The 16,838-nt window shown below is 52.2% G+C and overlaps 1 protein-coding gene across 1 annotated transcript; it reads right to left on the reverse strand.

The window, feature by feature from the left end:
• Window positions 1–7,355: 7,355 nt before the first annotated feature.
• ADAMTS4 (ADAM metallopeptidase with thrombospondin type 1 motif 4) lies at window positions 7,356–14,774 on the reverse strand. Its single transcript, XM_057727852.1, has 9 exons — window positions 13,789–14,774; window positions 12,360–12,683; window positions 11,986–12,118; window positions 11,214–11,384; window positions 10,184–10,470; window positions 9,890–10,076; window positions 9,461–9,636; window positions 8,354–8,529; window positions 7,356–7,875 (listed from the first exon to the last, which is right to left on the reverse strand). The coding sequence occupies exons 1-9, from the start codon at window positions 14,524–14,526 to the stop codon at window positions 7,449–7,451; spliced, it is 2,619 nt and encodes an 872-aa protein (XP_057583835.1). The 5' UTR covers window positions 14,527–14,774; the 3' UTR covers window positions 7,356–7,448.
• Between the last annotated feature and the right edge of the window lie 2,064 nt (window positions 14,775–16,838).

A 16,838-nucleotide genomic window follows, 5' to 3' on the forward strand; every position in this document is an offset into this window, starting at 1 on the left:
ATAAAATCTGTAACAGGTGTTTTTTTTTTTTATGTGTATTGACAAAAACTCGCTCCTTGACCAAATTTTAGACAGGCTCTCCTGAGCCCTCTTTTCCAATAGACCTCATCCTTGGGCCTGAAGCCATTTTTAGAAAGAATCCTGCTAAGTCAATTTAGCAAGAATCCTCTCACCCTTAATTTCTGACCACGCTGGCCTGCCCTTAGCAAGAGTTCTAAGTTGGTTCAGCAAGTCTCCCTATTCTTGACGTAATTTTCCATCCACTGACTCATTCTGCTCATTGGCTCTAAATATCCATTATCCTTACTGTATTCAGAGTTGAACCCAATCTCTCTCTGATTGGGATAGTCTTGGCACCTATCAGGATAGTCTTGGCACCTATCTCAATAGTCCTGAATAAAGTCTTTCTTAACTTTTAAAAAGTGTTCAGAATAATTTTTTCTTTGACAGTGTGAAAGTCATAATTTTACCCTTTTCTGAAAATTATCTTTTAACAGATGAATAGTGTTCTAGACAGAGGAAACCATAGTGCAAAAGTCTGGAAATGAGGAAGAAATTAGGGAGTTGGGGAAATTAAAAAATGGATCAGTAAGGCCAATGGATAGAGTGAGGGGAATGTTGAAAGATGAGACTGCAGACATAAATAGTTGCCAGATAATGAAAGACTCCATAAACCACATTAAAAGACATTGAGTTTTATCCTGAGGGCAAGAAGGCATTAAAGTTCTCTAAACAGAGAATGCTACAATCAGAACTTTAGGAAGTTTACTCTGGTGGAAATGTGGAGCATTATTGGAGTGGTGAAGACTGGAAGCAGGGACCTATTTAGGAGGTACTACAGAAATCCAGGAATGAGAGGAAACTCATACAAAATAAGGTAATATCAGTGGGACTAGAGGGAAAAGGACACCTTTGAGAACTTTTAGGAGGCAAACAGGACTTGGTGATTGACTGGATGTGTCAAGTCAGGGAGTTAGAAGACTCCAGGAGGACTCCAGGATTTCTTTCTTTTTTTAAAAAATTAATTAATTAATTAATTAATTTGGCTGTGCTGGGTCCTAGTTGTGGCATGCAGGATCTAATTCCCTGACCAGGGATCAAACCCAGGCACCCTGCACTGGATCACAGAGTCATAACCACGGCACCACCAGGCAAGTCCTGACTCCCGCATTTCTAACGTGGACCACTGGGTGGATGGTGGTGACATTTCATGAGAAACAAAAGAAGAGACACATTTGGGGGAAATGGTAGAGATGACAAGTTAAACTTTGGACTTCATGAGTTTGTGGTGCCTATGGAGGCTTGAAATTAGATAATACTGGATTTGAATACAATGGCAGCTTTGAAACCCAGTGGCTGTGTGATGTTGAGCAATACACTCTCTGGGCTTCATCTGTACAGTGAACCCATCTTAAGTGGTTTTGTGATAATTAGTGAGAATTATGGAAAAGGGCCAGCAGACAGCAGATATTCAATACATCTGAATTTTGAGCACAAAGTAGGAGCCAAGTAAAAGCCCTAATTTTTGTAAAAGATCTCACTGTGTGGTGGAAAACACAGACTTATACAGAAAACGGAAATGTAGTTCTTCTAGAGGACCCTTCCTCTTAGCCTCTGCTTCTTCCTCCATGGTGTTCTACTCTTGTAAAACTGACCTTCACCTTCTATCCCTCCTATCTACCATCTTCTGATAACTCCTCTGCATTCATTTGCATGCTCCCTGTTTTCAAGAACCTCATCTCTACTCCTTTTCACACTAGTCACACCCTGGGCTTAGTCATCACCTAGAACTGCTAGTTTCTGAAACCTTAAATTCTAATATGCTGGTTTCCACCACAACATCCTGTCTTTCTGTATTCTGAATAAATCCTGGGGCCCCTAGAGGCCCAGTCATGACACACAACATAATAGAAGAAACCCAGTCTAGTAGTAAAAAAAAAAAAAAAAACCCTAGAATTTAACATAATTTAAATCTCTACTTAGTTTCTCAAGGAAACATCAGAGGCAGAGGTGGGGGAGGAAAGTGAAGCAGGAGCATGCTTCAGTGCGCCGCTCAATGTTTTTAAATCCTCTCTCTCTCACTTAACATCTTCTACCCACATGGTAGCTTCTCTCCAAAACTACCCCTTCTACCTGGACTCAGTTCTTTACAGTATTATCCACTAGCTTCAAGTCTGTTTATTTTACTTTGATTTTGCACAACAGAGAAGAGCCTGAGAGCTTACCTAGCATGCAGAAATTCTTTCTTTTTCCACCACTACCCTACTCTCCACGAGCATTTACAGTTTACTTCTAGAAGGGGAGGCAGACCCTTCCTCCAGGAACACTTCTGTGACCCGATATTCTATGCCCTTCCTCTATCATGGCACCTGTCACACAGGTCTGGAATTTTTGTCTTACCTGTCTCAGCTACCAGACTATGAATTCTCTCAGGACAGAAACCATGTCTTCCTTTTTTGTCATCCCCTGAATGTAACCTAGAACTTTTGGCACAAATTCTACAAAATAGCCCATTTTACATCTGACCTAGAAAGTTCCTTGGTGTACTTATTTTCTCATGTTAATGCAGGAGTGGGAAGGGGACAGGGATTGAAAGAGGGGAAGAGGGGAAGAGAATCAACATGTTGACACTTACTAGAAGCCAGACACAGGGCCAAGCATTTACATCATTATGTTCTTAAGTTCTGACAACATCTCCATAAGGCAGGTAGTAGTATACCCATTTCACAGATAAAGAAATTGAGGCTCACAGAGATTAAGTAATTTAAGGTCATGCCATTACATCTTGGCTCTTGTGAAGCTTAGATTCAGTCTGACTCCAAAACTCTGTGTCCTTTCCAGATGCTGTGAGAGAATGATTTGATTCTAGTTTATAACTTAATGGCTTATCTATTGAACAAATAAGTGGGATGAACAGTTCATTCTCACCGGGGAATTAGGTCAATTAATTTATTTCCTCTGACCCATTTTCAGGCCCCAATTCTCATATTTTCAGCTTCTCAATGCTTATTTGCATCTATATTCTCAAGAGAATGTGCTAATATATCTCTATGGAGTTGGACATGTGTATGTCAATGTGTGTCACTGTTTGCGTATTTGTTTATTTATGTTTTAAATACATTTATTTGTCTATTGGCTGCGTTGGATCTTCATTGCTGTGCACAGGCTTTCTCTAGTTGTGGCGATCAGGGGCTATTCTTCGTTGCAGTGTGTGGGCTTCTCATTGCAGTGGTTTCTCTTGTTGCCAAGCACAGGCTCTGGGTGTGGGGGCTTCAGTAGTTGTGGCACACGGGCTCAGTAGTTGTGGTGCATGGCTTAGTTGCTCTGCGGCATGTGGGATCTTCCCAGACCAAGGCTCGAACCCGTGTCCCCTCCATTGGCAGGCAAATTCTTAACCACTGCGCCACCAGGGAAGTCCTGTGTATTTGTTTATTACTGGGTTGGTAGGACCTGTTGTTGGTTGCCCAAGACTGTGAGGGATGCTTTAAATCTGTACTTCCTCCCCTCCCTCTCCTTCCTAAAGCTGTTTGAGTACTCTGAGCCTGTCCCCGTATAAGGTCCTGTCTGAGGAAGTTGTTCGGTGTTGCTGTCCCCTCCCCCCACCCCCCCCCCACCTCTTTCTGAGCAGTTCTAGAGCTGGTGGTTTCCCGCAGCTGTCAGCTGGTTACTCTTGCTGCCAATGCTTTTGGCGTCCCCCCAGCAACAGTCAATGGGGAAGGTGTTTAATTGGTTCAGAAGCATCCTCTTAGCCAATAAAATGTTACCACATTAAATTCTACTTTTTCCCCCCTTCCTCCCCCACAAGTCCTGACCAATGAGATGCTGGTTTTGTCAATTACTATCAATCTGGTATTTTAGAAAACAAAATAGCGTAATACTATGTGGAGATTAACGAAATGGGGCTAGAGAGGAGGTAGAAATGTAAATGAGTAGCTCATTCCACAGCACCTCCCCCCCCCAGAAATGCTGGCTCTCCCACCCCCACCACAGAAATAGTGGTTGGACAAATGCCCAGATTTCCTCTGCTCTAACCACTGAAGCAGAGAATCTCAGGGACAGAAAGAGCTTAAAGAAACTGGCCCATCTCACAGTTATTGCTTCAACCTCTTCTCCCACCTCAAACACACAAGCACACTTGCTGTCTCATAAAATAATTGTCCACCTCTGCTTGAACTTCTGCAGGGATGGGGCTCTTTCAGCAATCACTGACTCGTCTTTCTCCAGCGCATCATCATTCTTTTTCCCTTAAGGACCAGATACTTGAACTGTCTCTGTGCCTTCTTCCTCCTTGTTATTCCTGTTTCTCCTCCTGCTTGTACACCTACACCCCAGCTCAGGCCCATGGATGCAATAAGTATGCAGACTGAGGAGTCACAGTTCATCTTGGCTCCTTGAAGGAGGTATGCACGCCCCACATCCACAGCAAGAAATTGTTGGGCTCCTGACACCAAGATACTCGGCATCTGCAGCCTGGGTCTGGGAAGGGTGGTATGTGAGAGAACATTCCAGAAAGGGGTGAGTTCTTGTTTGGGATTTAGGGCCAGGATGCCCATCACTTTTCTTTGAGGAGCAGCTCTCTCTTCTCTCCTGTTTCACTGTACAGCTCCACCGACCCAGCCATCCAGTCACATATGTGGCCTCGAAGCTCAGTACCTTTCTGGGAAAAACTTTTTCATGGCAGTCAGAACCCTACTCAGTGAGTAAAGGGCTTTCTCTTAAAATAATATATATAAAAGTGATTTATTACCATGGGCACTAAAGAAACATAAGACAGGCCATTGTGATTATGTGTTCCTCAAGGCCCAGCCCAAGACTCATCCTCCTTAACCCTCATAGCCCATTAAGCCCAGGCATCAGTCTCTGCACAGTTCAATTTGCCTTTATCAATACAGCTCTTTGTACCATCCAATATTTCTCTTTGTTCAGGTATAGTACAAAACTTTCCCCCAGACTGCAGTGAGCATCTTTATTCATGCATTGTTTGCATTTGTACTTCACATTTACTTAGCACAGAACTCTGCTTATTGTACCATTAGCTGATAGTATTAAGGTCTGTCTATAAACATGGTATTGCTAGTCCAATTTTGCTAATCAGATGAAATAGTTGAAGATCACTCTGGCCTTGTCCCACTCTCCTGTTTCTCCCTCCTCTAGCTTGGTTGATAAGAGGACAGGAGGAAGGGCCAGGGCCCAAGCACAGCAGTGGGGCCATGCATACTGAAGAGAAGAGGCTGAGCCGAGCAGGGGCTGCCCTGTTCCCAGTGCTGCCAAGGAAGTAAGTGCCATGCTCGGTGGTACAAAGTGCAGGGCACTGTGTAAGGCACTGCCTGGTATAGAACTTGAGCAGCGAAGCCCAGTGCCAGTGAGCATAGTGCACACAACTGCCACACTCCCCATGGCTCCCTTAATCCTTTAGTCCCCGCCCTATGTCCCAAGCAGTATTAGGTGTCCAGCTAGGTGCTACTATGGCAGAGTGCAGCACCTCTAGTTCCTCCATTTCCCCCTCTTCCACTCCCACCTCAGGGTCTTCTTTACTTCTAGTTCCTCCCTCACCTCCACATTCAGCCCTTCCCCAATCCCTAGCAGTCCTGCTCCTGCCAGTCAAGACTCCAAATTCTTGCAGGGTCCACCTGCCACCCTTTCCCAATCCTGTTCCCTTAAGCAAAGTCATCTGGCTCAGAAGGAAAAGTAGAACTGATTTTACTTTAAAAAAAAATTATTTATTGGCTGTGCTGGGTCTTCATTGCTGCAGGAGGGCTCACACAGGCTTAGTTGCTCTGCAGCATGTGGGACCTTCCCGGACCAGGGCTTGAACCTGTTTTCTGTGTTGGCAGGCAGACTCCCAACCACTGCACCACTAGGGAAGTTGCCAGAACTGATTTTAATATGCTGCTACCATTCAGGTGTTCTGCCACCACTGAACACCTGGCTCCCCTCCCCTCAGCTCCTTCTCCATGCCTTTTTTGCCCTCCTAACTATCCCCTACTCCTCTTATTAAATTCCATTCTAACATCACGTCCTCAAAGAAGTGTGCTGGGTTTACACTGGTTGATTCTGGGGACCCTGTGCCAGTCATTCAGTAGTCATAAAGGTAACTTCTCACATGGGTACAGCCTTCACTATTTTGAAAATATTGTAACATTTGTTCAGAACAAATCTGTGGGAACAGGTATTTTCTAGCTCCATTGCATGAGCAACCCAAGGCTCCGCATCCGTGACTTACACACACTATCGGCTAATAAGATGCTGAACCCCAACTCAGATTCAGACCCGCAGGCATCCGCTCTAGTGCTCTTTCCATAGCAGCTTCCCCTGACCCCCTCAACTAGCACTCTCATTACTAAGCACGTGTTTGTATTGACATAGTCGTTCTTCTCTTTCACCTTCATGTTCTTGTCAATTGTGCTTGTAGCCAAGTGTTTATTATGTCTCCATGTGGTTGGGAGCCTCCAGAGATCAGGGACAGAATTGTCCTTTCTCTGACCGTCCTTCAGAATCCAGGCTAGGGTCCTGCCAACCAAAGGAATTGGGCCTGGGGGCAAGGGCAGGCGCCACAGACACAGATCTCTGCCACCTTCAAGTGCACTACAGAGTCCACGGACAGTGGAGCCGAGCACAGTGAGGTGCTGATAATAATAACTGACAGCAGCTGACGTTTGTTGAGCACTTACCAAGTGGTAGGCATTATGCTAGTTCTTTATTTACATTATTTAATCCTTATAACAAATTTCCAAGGGAGGTATTATTATTGTCAAATGAGGAAACTAATGTTCAGAGATGTGGAGCCAGGGTGCAACTCACATCTGTCTGACTCCAAAAGGAGCACATAAATAGCAGAATTCAATTAATATTTAAAAAATATAATCCCTTACTCCCTGAAGGCCTATCCTACCCTTGACTCTTCCTTTCCCAGAAAATAAGATTCAGGGAGAGGAAAGCTGGCAGGATAAACCACACACACACACACACACACACACACACACACACACACACACACATCTTCTCACACACAAACACACACACAGGTCACTCAGGCCTCCTATCACCACCACCCTGGATTTCCTAGACAGAATGAGGGCTCTGAGGGCAGGGATCAGTTTCCCCAGGACCCTAGCCCTCGTCCCCTTCCCTGGTGCTAAATAAAAGTGAATAAATACTAAATAAATACAACTGGGGCCTACCCTGCCTTCCCCCTCCCTCCTGTGACCAGCAGGGCAGAGGGGACAGTTTAGATAGGGAACGATCTCCCAGCCCCTTCCATCCACCAGCCATCCAGGGCAGGAACCCGGGCAGGGCCAGCCTGCTCCGTAGGGCCGAGAGGAGGAGCGGGGCGCACCTCACAGCCCCGCCCCCACTGTGTCCCGGCTAGAGGCAGCTGCGGAGCCCCCTCATTCTCCCAGCTAAGTCCGAGGCCCCGGTGCCCACAAAGGGCAGCGGGGACGGTGAGGTTATTTCCTGCCTGCCCAGGAGCGCCGCCGGAGGATCTCCAGAATCTGTGCCTTGCGGTGCAGCCAGTCCCGGGGTGTGGGGCGTGGCGCTGAGGGGGCTGGCCGGGGCTCGAAGAAGCTGTATCGCAGGCGCGAGTTCTGGGGGCTGCCAGCCACCAGGACCTGCAGCGTTAAGGGCTGAGCCAGGGGTCCGTGGCCCGACAGTGTCTCTGAGGCTGCAGTGGCCCCGCTGTAGCGTAAGCTGACTCCCCCGGGTAGGACCACGTCTGTGGGGGAGGGTATCAGCGTGTATTCACCATTGAGGGCATAGGAGCCATCCGGGAGCTTCAGGGCCAGGTAGAGGCTCCGGACACCAGGGGTCCCCTGCTGCCGGACCAGGATGTGGGTGGCCCCTGCGGGGATGGTGACCACATCGTTGTATCCGTACCTGTGTGGAAGGAGTAGAGGAGAACTCAGCATCTTCCTGAATCCTCCCAACCTTTCTGAGTTGTGTTTATTATGATTGTATGTGTGTAGAAAGTTCTCTCCCCAGACCTGAGCTGTCGGCCTAGATCCGGGCTACATGCAAATATGCCCTTCTTACTCTTCTCTCTGGGCCTTTACGCCTACTGCCCCCTCACTGAGAAGCCCTTCTAAGCCTCGTCTCCTTGGTGCCTGTCCAATTCCCATTCTTCCGCCGAGGGAGGTCACCTCTTGTGGAAGGCTTCCCTGATGCCCAGAAGTGCCCTCACAGCTACCCAGGCTGACACCGTTGAGCAGGTGGGACACTGTGCTGTAACTGCTTACTCATCTGTCTCCCTCATTAGACCGCAAGTCAGCTTTTAAGTGTTGAGTTCACCTCTGTATCCCCAGGGCCCAGAACAGTGTCCAGGAAGGTGGGAGGAGGAAGTAAAGAGTGAACAAACCTGAATTTTCTGAAGGAGCCAGACTTCTTGCTGCAGCTAGAACCATCCCCACCGCACACCATGCACTTGTCAAACTTCTTTTTGGAGCCAATGACATGGTCACAGCCAGCATGGATGCAGCGGCCCTGGACACAGACCGAGGAGCTGTCTGGGGAGCAGGGGGTCCCATCTACGACCTGAGGAGAAGAGAATGAGTAATGAAAGGGTCTTCCTAAGTCAAAAGGGGTTGGTAAGCCAAACAAGACCTGTATCCCATCAGGCAGCGGGATGCCAGAAAAGTTGGGTGAGGAAGGGGGTGTGGCTGGAGTGTGGAGGGAACCCCAGCCACTGTACGGGATGGTAATCATAATGATAAGAATGAAAGCCACCATTTTCACAGCACGCACTATGAAGTAGGCACTGTGCTAAGTGCTATATAAATCTCACCACCACTATTTGAGGTTTGTAGAGATGGAACCCTGAGGTTTAGAAAGATTAGGAGCTTGCCCAAAGGTTACACGGCTGGCAAGCAGAGAAGCCAACAGGAGGAACTGCAGGTCTGCGTCCCAACACCAAGCCCTAAACCTTGGTGGTACCGTCCCAGCTGGACGCTAGAGGGCAGCCAACATGTAGGCATTGTCCCTAGAACAGGGGCGGAGGATGCAAAACTGCTAGGCCTGTCCTTCCTTCTTCAGCCTCAACCCAGGGCCCTATCACAGAGAGGGGGTGCAGGGATGTCGCTGTCTCCAGGAGGCCTGCTCAGTGAGGCACTGGCTATCCATGAGCTCAGAGAGGTGACCACTGTAATTTGCCAGAGGAGCCCATGGGAAGGGGGTCAGCGGTGTGCCACACACTTCCATTCTCACTGGAAGATGGGGGAGAGAGAGAGAGAGAAACCAAGGGAAATGCAACAGGCAAGAGCTGCCTGATTGGCAACTTATCGAGCGTACAGGGCTGGTTTTCCAAATACCCACGGACAGAGAGGTCTGAGTGGACCCCTGGGCTGGCCGGGCAGGGCCGTGGGAACGCCAGCAATGGTGGTGTTTTGGATCTTTGCCATCATAAAGTAGAGGGCCGGTTGGGGACTGTGTGAGCATAGACAGGGCCCCGGGGCATCCTGGTCCTCACCCGTGGCTCCAGCACATAGTAGTAGCCCAGTGCCCGGGCCTGGCAGGTGAGTTTGCACTGGTCCTTGGGGGCCACACCCGTGTAGCGAGGAACCCAGTCCATGGGCCCCGGGAAGTTCTTAAAGAGGTCAGTGCGGTGGTTGTAGGCAGCACACTGCTCTTCACGGAAGGTCAATGCTGTAGGGTTAACACGGACAGTCAGAGCCCCTCTCTCCTCACGCTGCCCCACCAGCCCCTCCACCCAGCCCCTCAGACCTCCAGACAGCATGGCAGCTCTCTCCCCCACAAACTGCCTGTCACTTTCCTGAAGGCTAAAGTCACTCCCCTCAACAGCAGGGACAGTCAACACTTCCTTGGTCCCTGAACTCAAGGGACAGTCCTTTCTGTGCTGCCAGTCCCTCCCAAGGCACCCAGCCCTCCCACTGCTCACCTGAGCCAGCTGGGCAGTCCTGGGTGTTGCAGGAGCGGAAGCGGGTACGGCGACCCTCACAGTACTTGCCACCATTCCGGGGTGTGGGCCGTGTGCAGTCCCGGGAAGAGAACTGCACACCACCCCCGCAGCTCCGAGAGCAGTCACCCCATGATCCCCAGGGACCCCAGCCACCAGCCTGTGGGATCTGCAGGACAGAAGGGAAGAGTGGGATAAATATACTCACTCTCTTGGGCTCAGGGCCACTCCCCACTCCCCCAGGCCCTCTGCCCCACCCCTGCCCTGGGATCTCACATTGAAGTCCCGGAGCTGGTCCATGTGGAGGCAGCGGCCACCCATACAAGCCTGTGTGGGCCCGCAGGGGGTACCATCAGCCCAGGGTGAATGCTTGGTCTGGCACATGGCGTGGCCATTGAGATGGCCAGAGCACCAGAGGGCAGCACAGGGCGGAGGCAGCTGCGGACAATGGCGTGAGTCAGGCCCGAAGGTCAGCTGGCACTGGCGGTCAGCATCATAGTCCTTGCCAGGGAAAGTCACAGGGAGATGTAGGGGAGCCTCTGGCTTGTCTAAGAGACAGTGCCCTGGGAAAAGAGGCAGGGGCATGAAGTCAACAATGGGTTGAGGGGGGGCCAGCTGATTGTCTGCTGAAACATTGGGCTCCCCGGGGCCTGATGGATCCTAAAACCCAAATTCTAGGACTGGAAGAAGCTTTAAATAGCAGCTACAATTTATTTGATGCTTATTGTATGATGAGCATTGGCTAAATGCCTGACCAACAGTTTCTCCTTTAATCATGGCCAACACCTATGAGGTCGTTACTGTTATTATGCCTATTTTACAGATCAGCTACACGTAAGTGATAACTTACAGTCACACATCTACACACATCTAAAGAACAGGATCAGGGTAGCAACTCAAAGCACTCGATCTTCCTACTTCTTCTAACCAGCTACAGAATTCTTGAGTCTGCTTCCCATCAACAGCCCTGCCCAAACGTAGTCATACTGCCTGGCTTGCACACCTCAAGTGACAAGGCAGTCATCTCCTTCACAACTAGCCCATGCCAGTGCTGGACAGTTCTGGCCCTGAGAAGGTCAGTTCTAATTCTACTGAGCCAAAACTTGCCTCCTATAGCTGTGCTATTTTCTCTGCGAGGAAGTGGGAACCACACAAAGGCAGCAGCATTTCTCACCCCATCCCACACTGCAGAGGAGGCACACTGGAGGGAGTCAGTTTGGCCCATGCGGAATGCGGCAGAAGAGAAAGTACAGTGAGGGGCAGGAACTGGATCCTGCACAGGGAAAGGAGACTGCCACCCGCTTACCATAGCCGTTGTCCAGGAAGTCGGTGATGAAGCGGGCACTGCAGGGAGACCAGGGCTCCTCGGGATCCACGTGAGCCATCACAGGAGCCATGACATGGCGGGAGGTGCTCCCAGGTCCATTCAGACCAACACATGGCTTTGAGTTGTCATGGAGCATGTTGAAGACATGGCCTGTGGAGCAGAGGCCCTGTCTGTTAATGTCCAAGGGTCTCCCTGTGCCCTCAGGGGGCTACAGCCCCATCATAAGCCTGGTTGTAGCTATGGATGGTCAGATTCATTCCCTATCCCACCCTGCCCCCAATCTCTTTCTGGTGCTCCGAGGGCTTCTCCATATGTAGCCCCCATTGCTCTGTCTCCCCTCCCAACCTGATGCACTCAGGGCCTCTCCTTACCCACTTTTCCTTATAGCCAGCATTCCCAACCCTGATTCCATCCATTCTATCACTGATTCTTGTGAACAGTCTCTCTCAGTACTGTGCCACTCCCCCCGCAAACACACACACACACACACACACACACACACACACACACACACACACACACACAGAGTTCACCGTAGATTTCCATACATTATTTCATTTAATAGAAAAATCTAAATGTTTGTCTACACCCAGAGCAAAGAAGGGTAATGGCCCTGGACCTAGGCCTGGGGAGAAGGAAGAAACACCTTGTGACTTGCATGTGCACCCCGCTGAGCTCACTGTCCCCTCGCCTCACCCCTGAGAGCTCTCTCACTCATCACGGGTGCCCCATGACCCCACCCCCAGCTTACCCAGCTCATGAGCAGCAGTGAAGGCTGACTGGAGCCCATCATCCTCCACGATAGCACAGCTCCGAGCTGGGTCGCACACAGTGCCCACATCAGCCATGCCGAGTGTGTCACAAGTAGAGACCCCACACAGGTCCTGCGGAGAGGGGTCAAAGACAATACGTGAGACACCGGGGTCCACTGAGCTGAGATCCAGACTCATGGGGACCTGGGCACGGCATATCCAGCACGGCCAGGGCCCAGAGAGCACTGGCAGTGTGGCTAGGGCCAGGCACCACGGTGAACAACTCCAGGGGCACCATTTACATCACCGTCTATGCAGTGGTGCTTCTTGGAGCTGTGCAGTGCATGGTCTGAGGTGCTGACTGGGGCCTCACCTGACGGGTAAACAGAATGGCTGTGTCAAAGTGGTCAGGGTCCGAGTCCTCGGGGGTGTTGAGTCCTCGCTGCCAGGCACAGAAGCTGCGCAGGGTCTGGGCGGCACTGGGCCCTACCTGGGGCCCTTCCTCACCTGGCCCCAGAATCACTAGCCGAGTCACCACCAAGCTGACGGGGTTGCGGATGCTTGGGTGCTTGAAGGCCTTGGCCGCTGCTGCCATCACTGTCAGCAGGTAGCGCTTCAGCCCTGCACCGTGAAATGCCACCATCTTGTCATCTGCCACCACCAGGGTCTCCACAAACCTGCTCAGTGAAGCAAAGCGCTGGAGAGGAAAAAAGGGGAGGAGGATCCTGAAATAGCCTCCCAAACCCATGGATCACTTCTCCCTTCCCTTACTTCCTGGGTCTGAAACTCAGCAGAGCCAGCTGGTCCACACATATTCCACGGGATTCCTGATGGGTCTTGGTGGGGCCTCCCCACCCCAACTCCAAATCCCAGGGCTTTTGTGGGAACTCTGAGAAATCATCTGTGGGTTCTGAGAAGGGGAGGGGGTGGGGATGCCACGTCCCAGGGCTGAGTGGGCCCCAGAGGTGAAAAGCAGCTGGGACTGCCTCTGGGAGGGACTTTGGGGTCCCCCCAGCCTGAGTGTGGCTGGGGCCTGTAGGACTGGGGCGAGAGGGCTGGGCTGCGACGTGTCTGCCCTGTGTGGTTGGAGGAACAATTCAGTCAGCAGCTAGGGCCAGGGCCAGATCTCAGCGTGGCGGGTGTGGAGGGAGCGTCTGGTCTGGATTAAAGCTAGAGAGGGAGGGAGGGAGGAAGGGAAGAAGGGGGGAGACCAGGAGTGGGAGGGAGGAAAGGATGGAGCCTCAGGCAGTCCGCAGTGTGGGAAGGGGACCGTCCATCCAGAAAGGAGTTCAGGATGCTTTTCCTCCCCTGTCCACTCCTGCCCTAGTTTGCAGTTTGCCAGAACAATTTTGAAGATGGCCTCAGAAGCCACAGGCCAGTCCCTTGGGCCTCAAACCTCAATCCTTGAGCTGGGGGTGGGGGTGAAAATCAAAGTTGGGGCCCAGAAAAGAGCCGAAGCCAAGGGACTATCAAGAGGGCCTCACTGTTGGGGACTGTACCCGTAGGATGCCATGGCCAGGGAGGGGTGGGGAGGGGAGAGGGAGCGGTCATGCCCAGCACAGAGTCTCTGACCCACCTCTGGGAACCCCCCTTGGGATCAGCGGTCTGGCCAGGAGAAGGGCTGGGGCAGGGAAAAGCCAGATCCTTCCCAGGAAAAGAGGCTAGTGGAAAGAGAAAAGGCAGAAGGGCGGGAAGCAGCAGACTGGCCAGAAGTAGAAGTGGGTGGAGAGAGGGTGAATAGGGGTCAGTAGGACAGACATGGCAGGAGGACACTGCAGGACTCAGGCTCCAGGGCTGCCTACCTTGGCTCTTCGGGGGCTGGGACGGGGGCTCCCAGGAGGAGCCTTGACGTGGCACATGGGGCCCTGGCCGCTGGCAGGACTCTTCCGGCGTAGGATGTGAGCCCCAGGCCCCCCAGCAGAGTTAGGGGTGCCTCCCTCCAGGGGCTGGATGTGGAGCTCGGTGCCCCGATACTGCAGCACCCCCAGCAGAGCTCCCCCGTCCCAGTGCAGAGATGCCACTGACTCCGGATCTCCATTGATGGTGCCAGTGAGGTAGATGCCCGGCTCGGCCCCGCCCAGCAGCTCAGGTGCCCGGCCCAGGTACTGCACCGTCAGTCCCTCGACCTGCACACCGGGGTCCTGCTCCAGCTCTAGTAGCAGCGTCTCCCCAAAGGCCGGCAAGCGGTACAACAGCCTGGCAGGGGCGCTCAGACCGGGCAGGACGCTGCCGTTGAGCTTCTCTGGAAACACGATCTCCTCCTCCCGGGGGAGGGGGCTGGCCGGCAGGGCTGAGGGCAGGAGGGAGGCCAGCAGCGGCAGAAGCAGCGGCACCAGCCCGGAGACGGGCACGGTGGGGAGCAGCAGGCGGGACTGGATTCTCCACAGCCAGCACTCCGCCAAGCCCCTCCCGAGATGCAAGTCCGTCCGGGACATGGCACTGGTGCGGCAGCTGGGAGGGACTGAGGCCGTCTGGGCACCAAGTCTTCCCCGCCCTGGCTTTGGAAAGCTCCTCTCTGCAGCCTGGGGGCTTGGACTCATGCCACGGTCAGAGGCAGAGTTTTCAGAGGGGCTGGGGACCTTCAGAGATGGAGAAAACTTGGCCCTTAGGCTTAGGAGAGGTGCCTAGTGGTCTGGTTCCTCCAAACTCTCCTCCCACACCCTCCTCTCCTGGATCTTTGTTTCTCCCTGCTTGTGTCTTCTGCAGCTTCTCTGCCCTCTCCCTCTGCACTCCCTCAGACTCTTTCTGGCTTCGCTTCTGTGCCTGTCCTCTCTCTGCCTCCTTCCGCCGTGCCTTTGTCTTTCTCCTCCTCTCTCTCCCGTGTCTATGTGTCTGTGGGTCTCCCTGTGAGTTCTTCCCAGCCTCTCTCCGCGCCAGCTCTTTTAAGCATCCCGAGCGCTGTGATTGGCGGAGCTATAAGCCATTCAGCCAGGAGCTCTGGTGGTAGGACTCAGATGGGTGTCTCACTACTTCCCAAAAATCTAGTTTGTTTTCCTTTAAAAAAAAAAAAAGGGACTTGCCCAGGGGAGGGGACTCTCTAGCAGCCGGATGGACCACAGGCACTGGGCCAGCTGATGACATAGCCTTTTCCCAAACCCCACAGTCGGCTCTCAACTGTCTCTTTCCCTTTTTGGTGGGACAGAGCCCCAGGAGGGGTAGGGAGTCAGGGAAAGGGCCTGGCCAACACGCAAAGAAGGGACCATGGTCCCAGGAGAATTCTAGCTCCCACTGTCTAACCTGGCACGTCCTCCCTTTTCTCAGGGATCCCTCATGATGCCCTCTGCCCCTAGAGGCTGGTTTCCAGGACTGAGGGAACTGAGTGAGCTGCCAGGCAAAGAGGGTAGGGACCAGGTAAGGCGGCATCAAGAGGGGAGAACAAAGAAAGGAGGTGGCTCCAAGCAGCTGGGAGAGTGCAGAAGGCAGGGAGAAGGGGCAGGCAAGGAGACAGTGATCAGGGAGTGTACTGCCCAAAGGTAGGATGAGTCTGCTTAGGATGGGCACATGGAGTGGGCAGAGGACAAGGCAGGCAGGGTTAACGACTTTTCCTTTTATAGGAGGAAGATCCAGGGTGGCACCTCCTCTTCCCTAACATCTCTTCTCTCCCTCAGACTCCCCCTTCCTGAATTACAATTCCCCGCCCCCTCCAAAGCCCAAACAGCCATTCCGCCTCCATTCCCCTCAAGAGCTTCCCCTCCCCACTTCCTGGCTCCCCTTTTCCCTGGCCCAGCTCCCAGCAGCTTCCCCCAGGCTATTGGCCCTGCTCCTACCCACTCCCAACTGCCCTAAACCCTCTCCCAGCCTCCAGTCAGCCAGCCTCCAGCATAGGAAAGACTTCCTCTCTCAGGAACCCAATGAACCATGTGTCAATCCATCAGAGGGAATCCCCACCTGGTTCCCTTTTTTGACCCCACCTTGTTCTAAGAACCCAATGGTTCCTGGAATATCTAGCAATCTTTTATTTCTCATTCCCCATGGGACAGGGAGAGGGTGGATGCAGCATTGTGTATACAGGAAAATTAGAGTACTGAGAGAAACAGGAACCTGGTGCCTGGGATGGGGAGAGTGCTTGGGGAGGAAAAGGTTATGTCAGGGAAAGGAAGCAAAATGCTTCCCTTGGTTTGGGACTGGAGAGAACTCAGCAGAGTCTTGGGGGTGGACTCTCAAGGCAAGGAAGGAAAGGGTTCAGAAGCAGGGGCAATTTCTGCTCACCCCATGCTATAGCCACTCCTTTCCCCAGGATATCCCCAGGAAGGAGAGTACAGTCAGCACTTTACTTTTCCAGAGGTGGACCACCTGCCCCTGCCCCCATTCCTCTAGTCACTCTCTGCCTTGTCACCTCCTGTCCTCCACATCACATCCGCCAGAATACTTCCTTTTCCACTCCCTTCCTGCTCAGGTTGCTAATACCTGCCCTGGCGTCCATCACTTCCTGTATCACCCACCCCCTTCGGACTGCCAGACCCACCTCCTGACCCACCACATGCCCTGACCCTGGTCCTAAGTGGAGGGAGTTGGTGCTGCAGGAGTCAGACAAAGGATGGGAGACCAGAAGGGGCAGGGGAAAGAGGAGCTATCACCAGAGGACTCTTACTGCCCCTCTCCACCCCCCATCTGGGATGAGGACAAAGGGGGTGACTAAGCAGTGAGAGACAAAGGGCCTTAGAGTCACAGCAGCAGTGTGTGTGGGGGGGGGTGTCGGCAGCAGGGAGAAGGCACAAAAGATGCAGTGTCCTAGGCAGCCCCCCAGGATCCCTCACCCTCGTTCCAGCTCAAGTTGCCCCCAGGGCCAAGCAGCCCAGAGTCCATCCTGACTTCTAGGCTGGATTAGGGCAAATAAATGCAATCCCCACAT

Source organism: Hippopotamus amphibius, chromosome 3, assembly GCF_030028045.1.
Source record: "Hippopotamus amphibius kiboko isolate mHipAmp2 chromosome 3, mHipAmp2.hap2, whole genome shotgun sequence".
Taxonomy (NCBI): Eukaryota; Metazoa; Chordata; class Mammalia; order Artiodactyla; family Hippopotamidae; genus Hippopotamus; species Hippopotamus amphibius.

Bases quoted from the DNA above. Each gene is read 5' to 3' on its own strand.
- ADAMTS4 (XM_057727852.1), bottom strand. From the start codon at position 14,526: ATGAGTCCAAGCCCCCAGGCTGCAGAGAGGAGCTTTCCAAAGCCAGGG. The intron at 8,530-9,460 runs GTGAGGACCAGG...TCTTCTCCTCAG, and splicing joins ACTATGTGCTGGAGCCACGG to GTCGTAGATGGGACCCCCTG. The intron at 7,876-8,353 runs GTTTGTTCACTC...CCTTCCACACAG, and splicing joins GGCTCCTTCAGAAAATTCAG to GTACGGATACAACGATGTGG.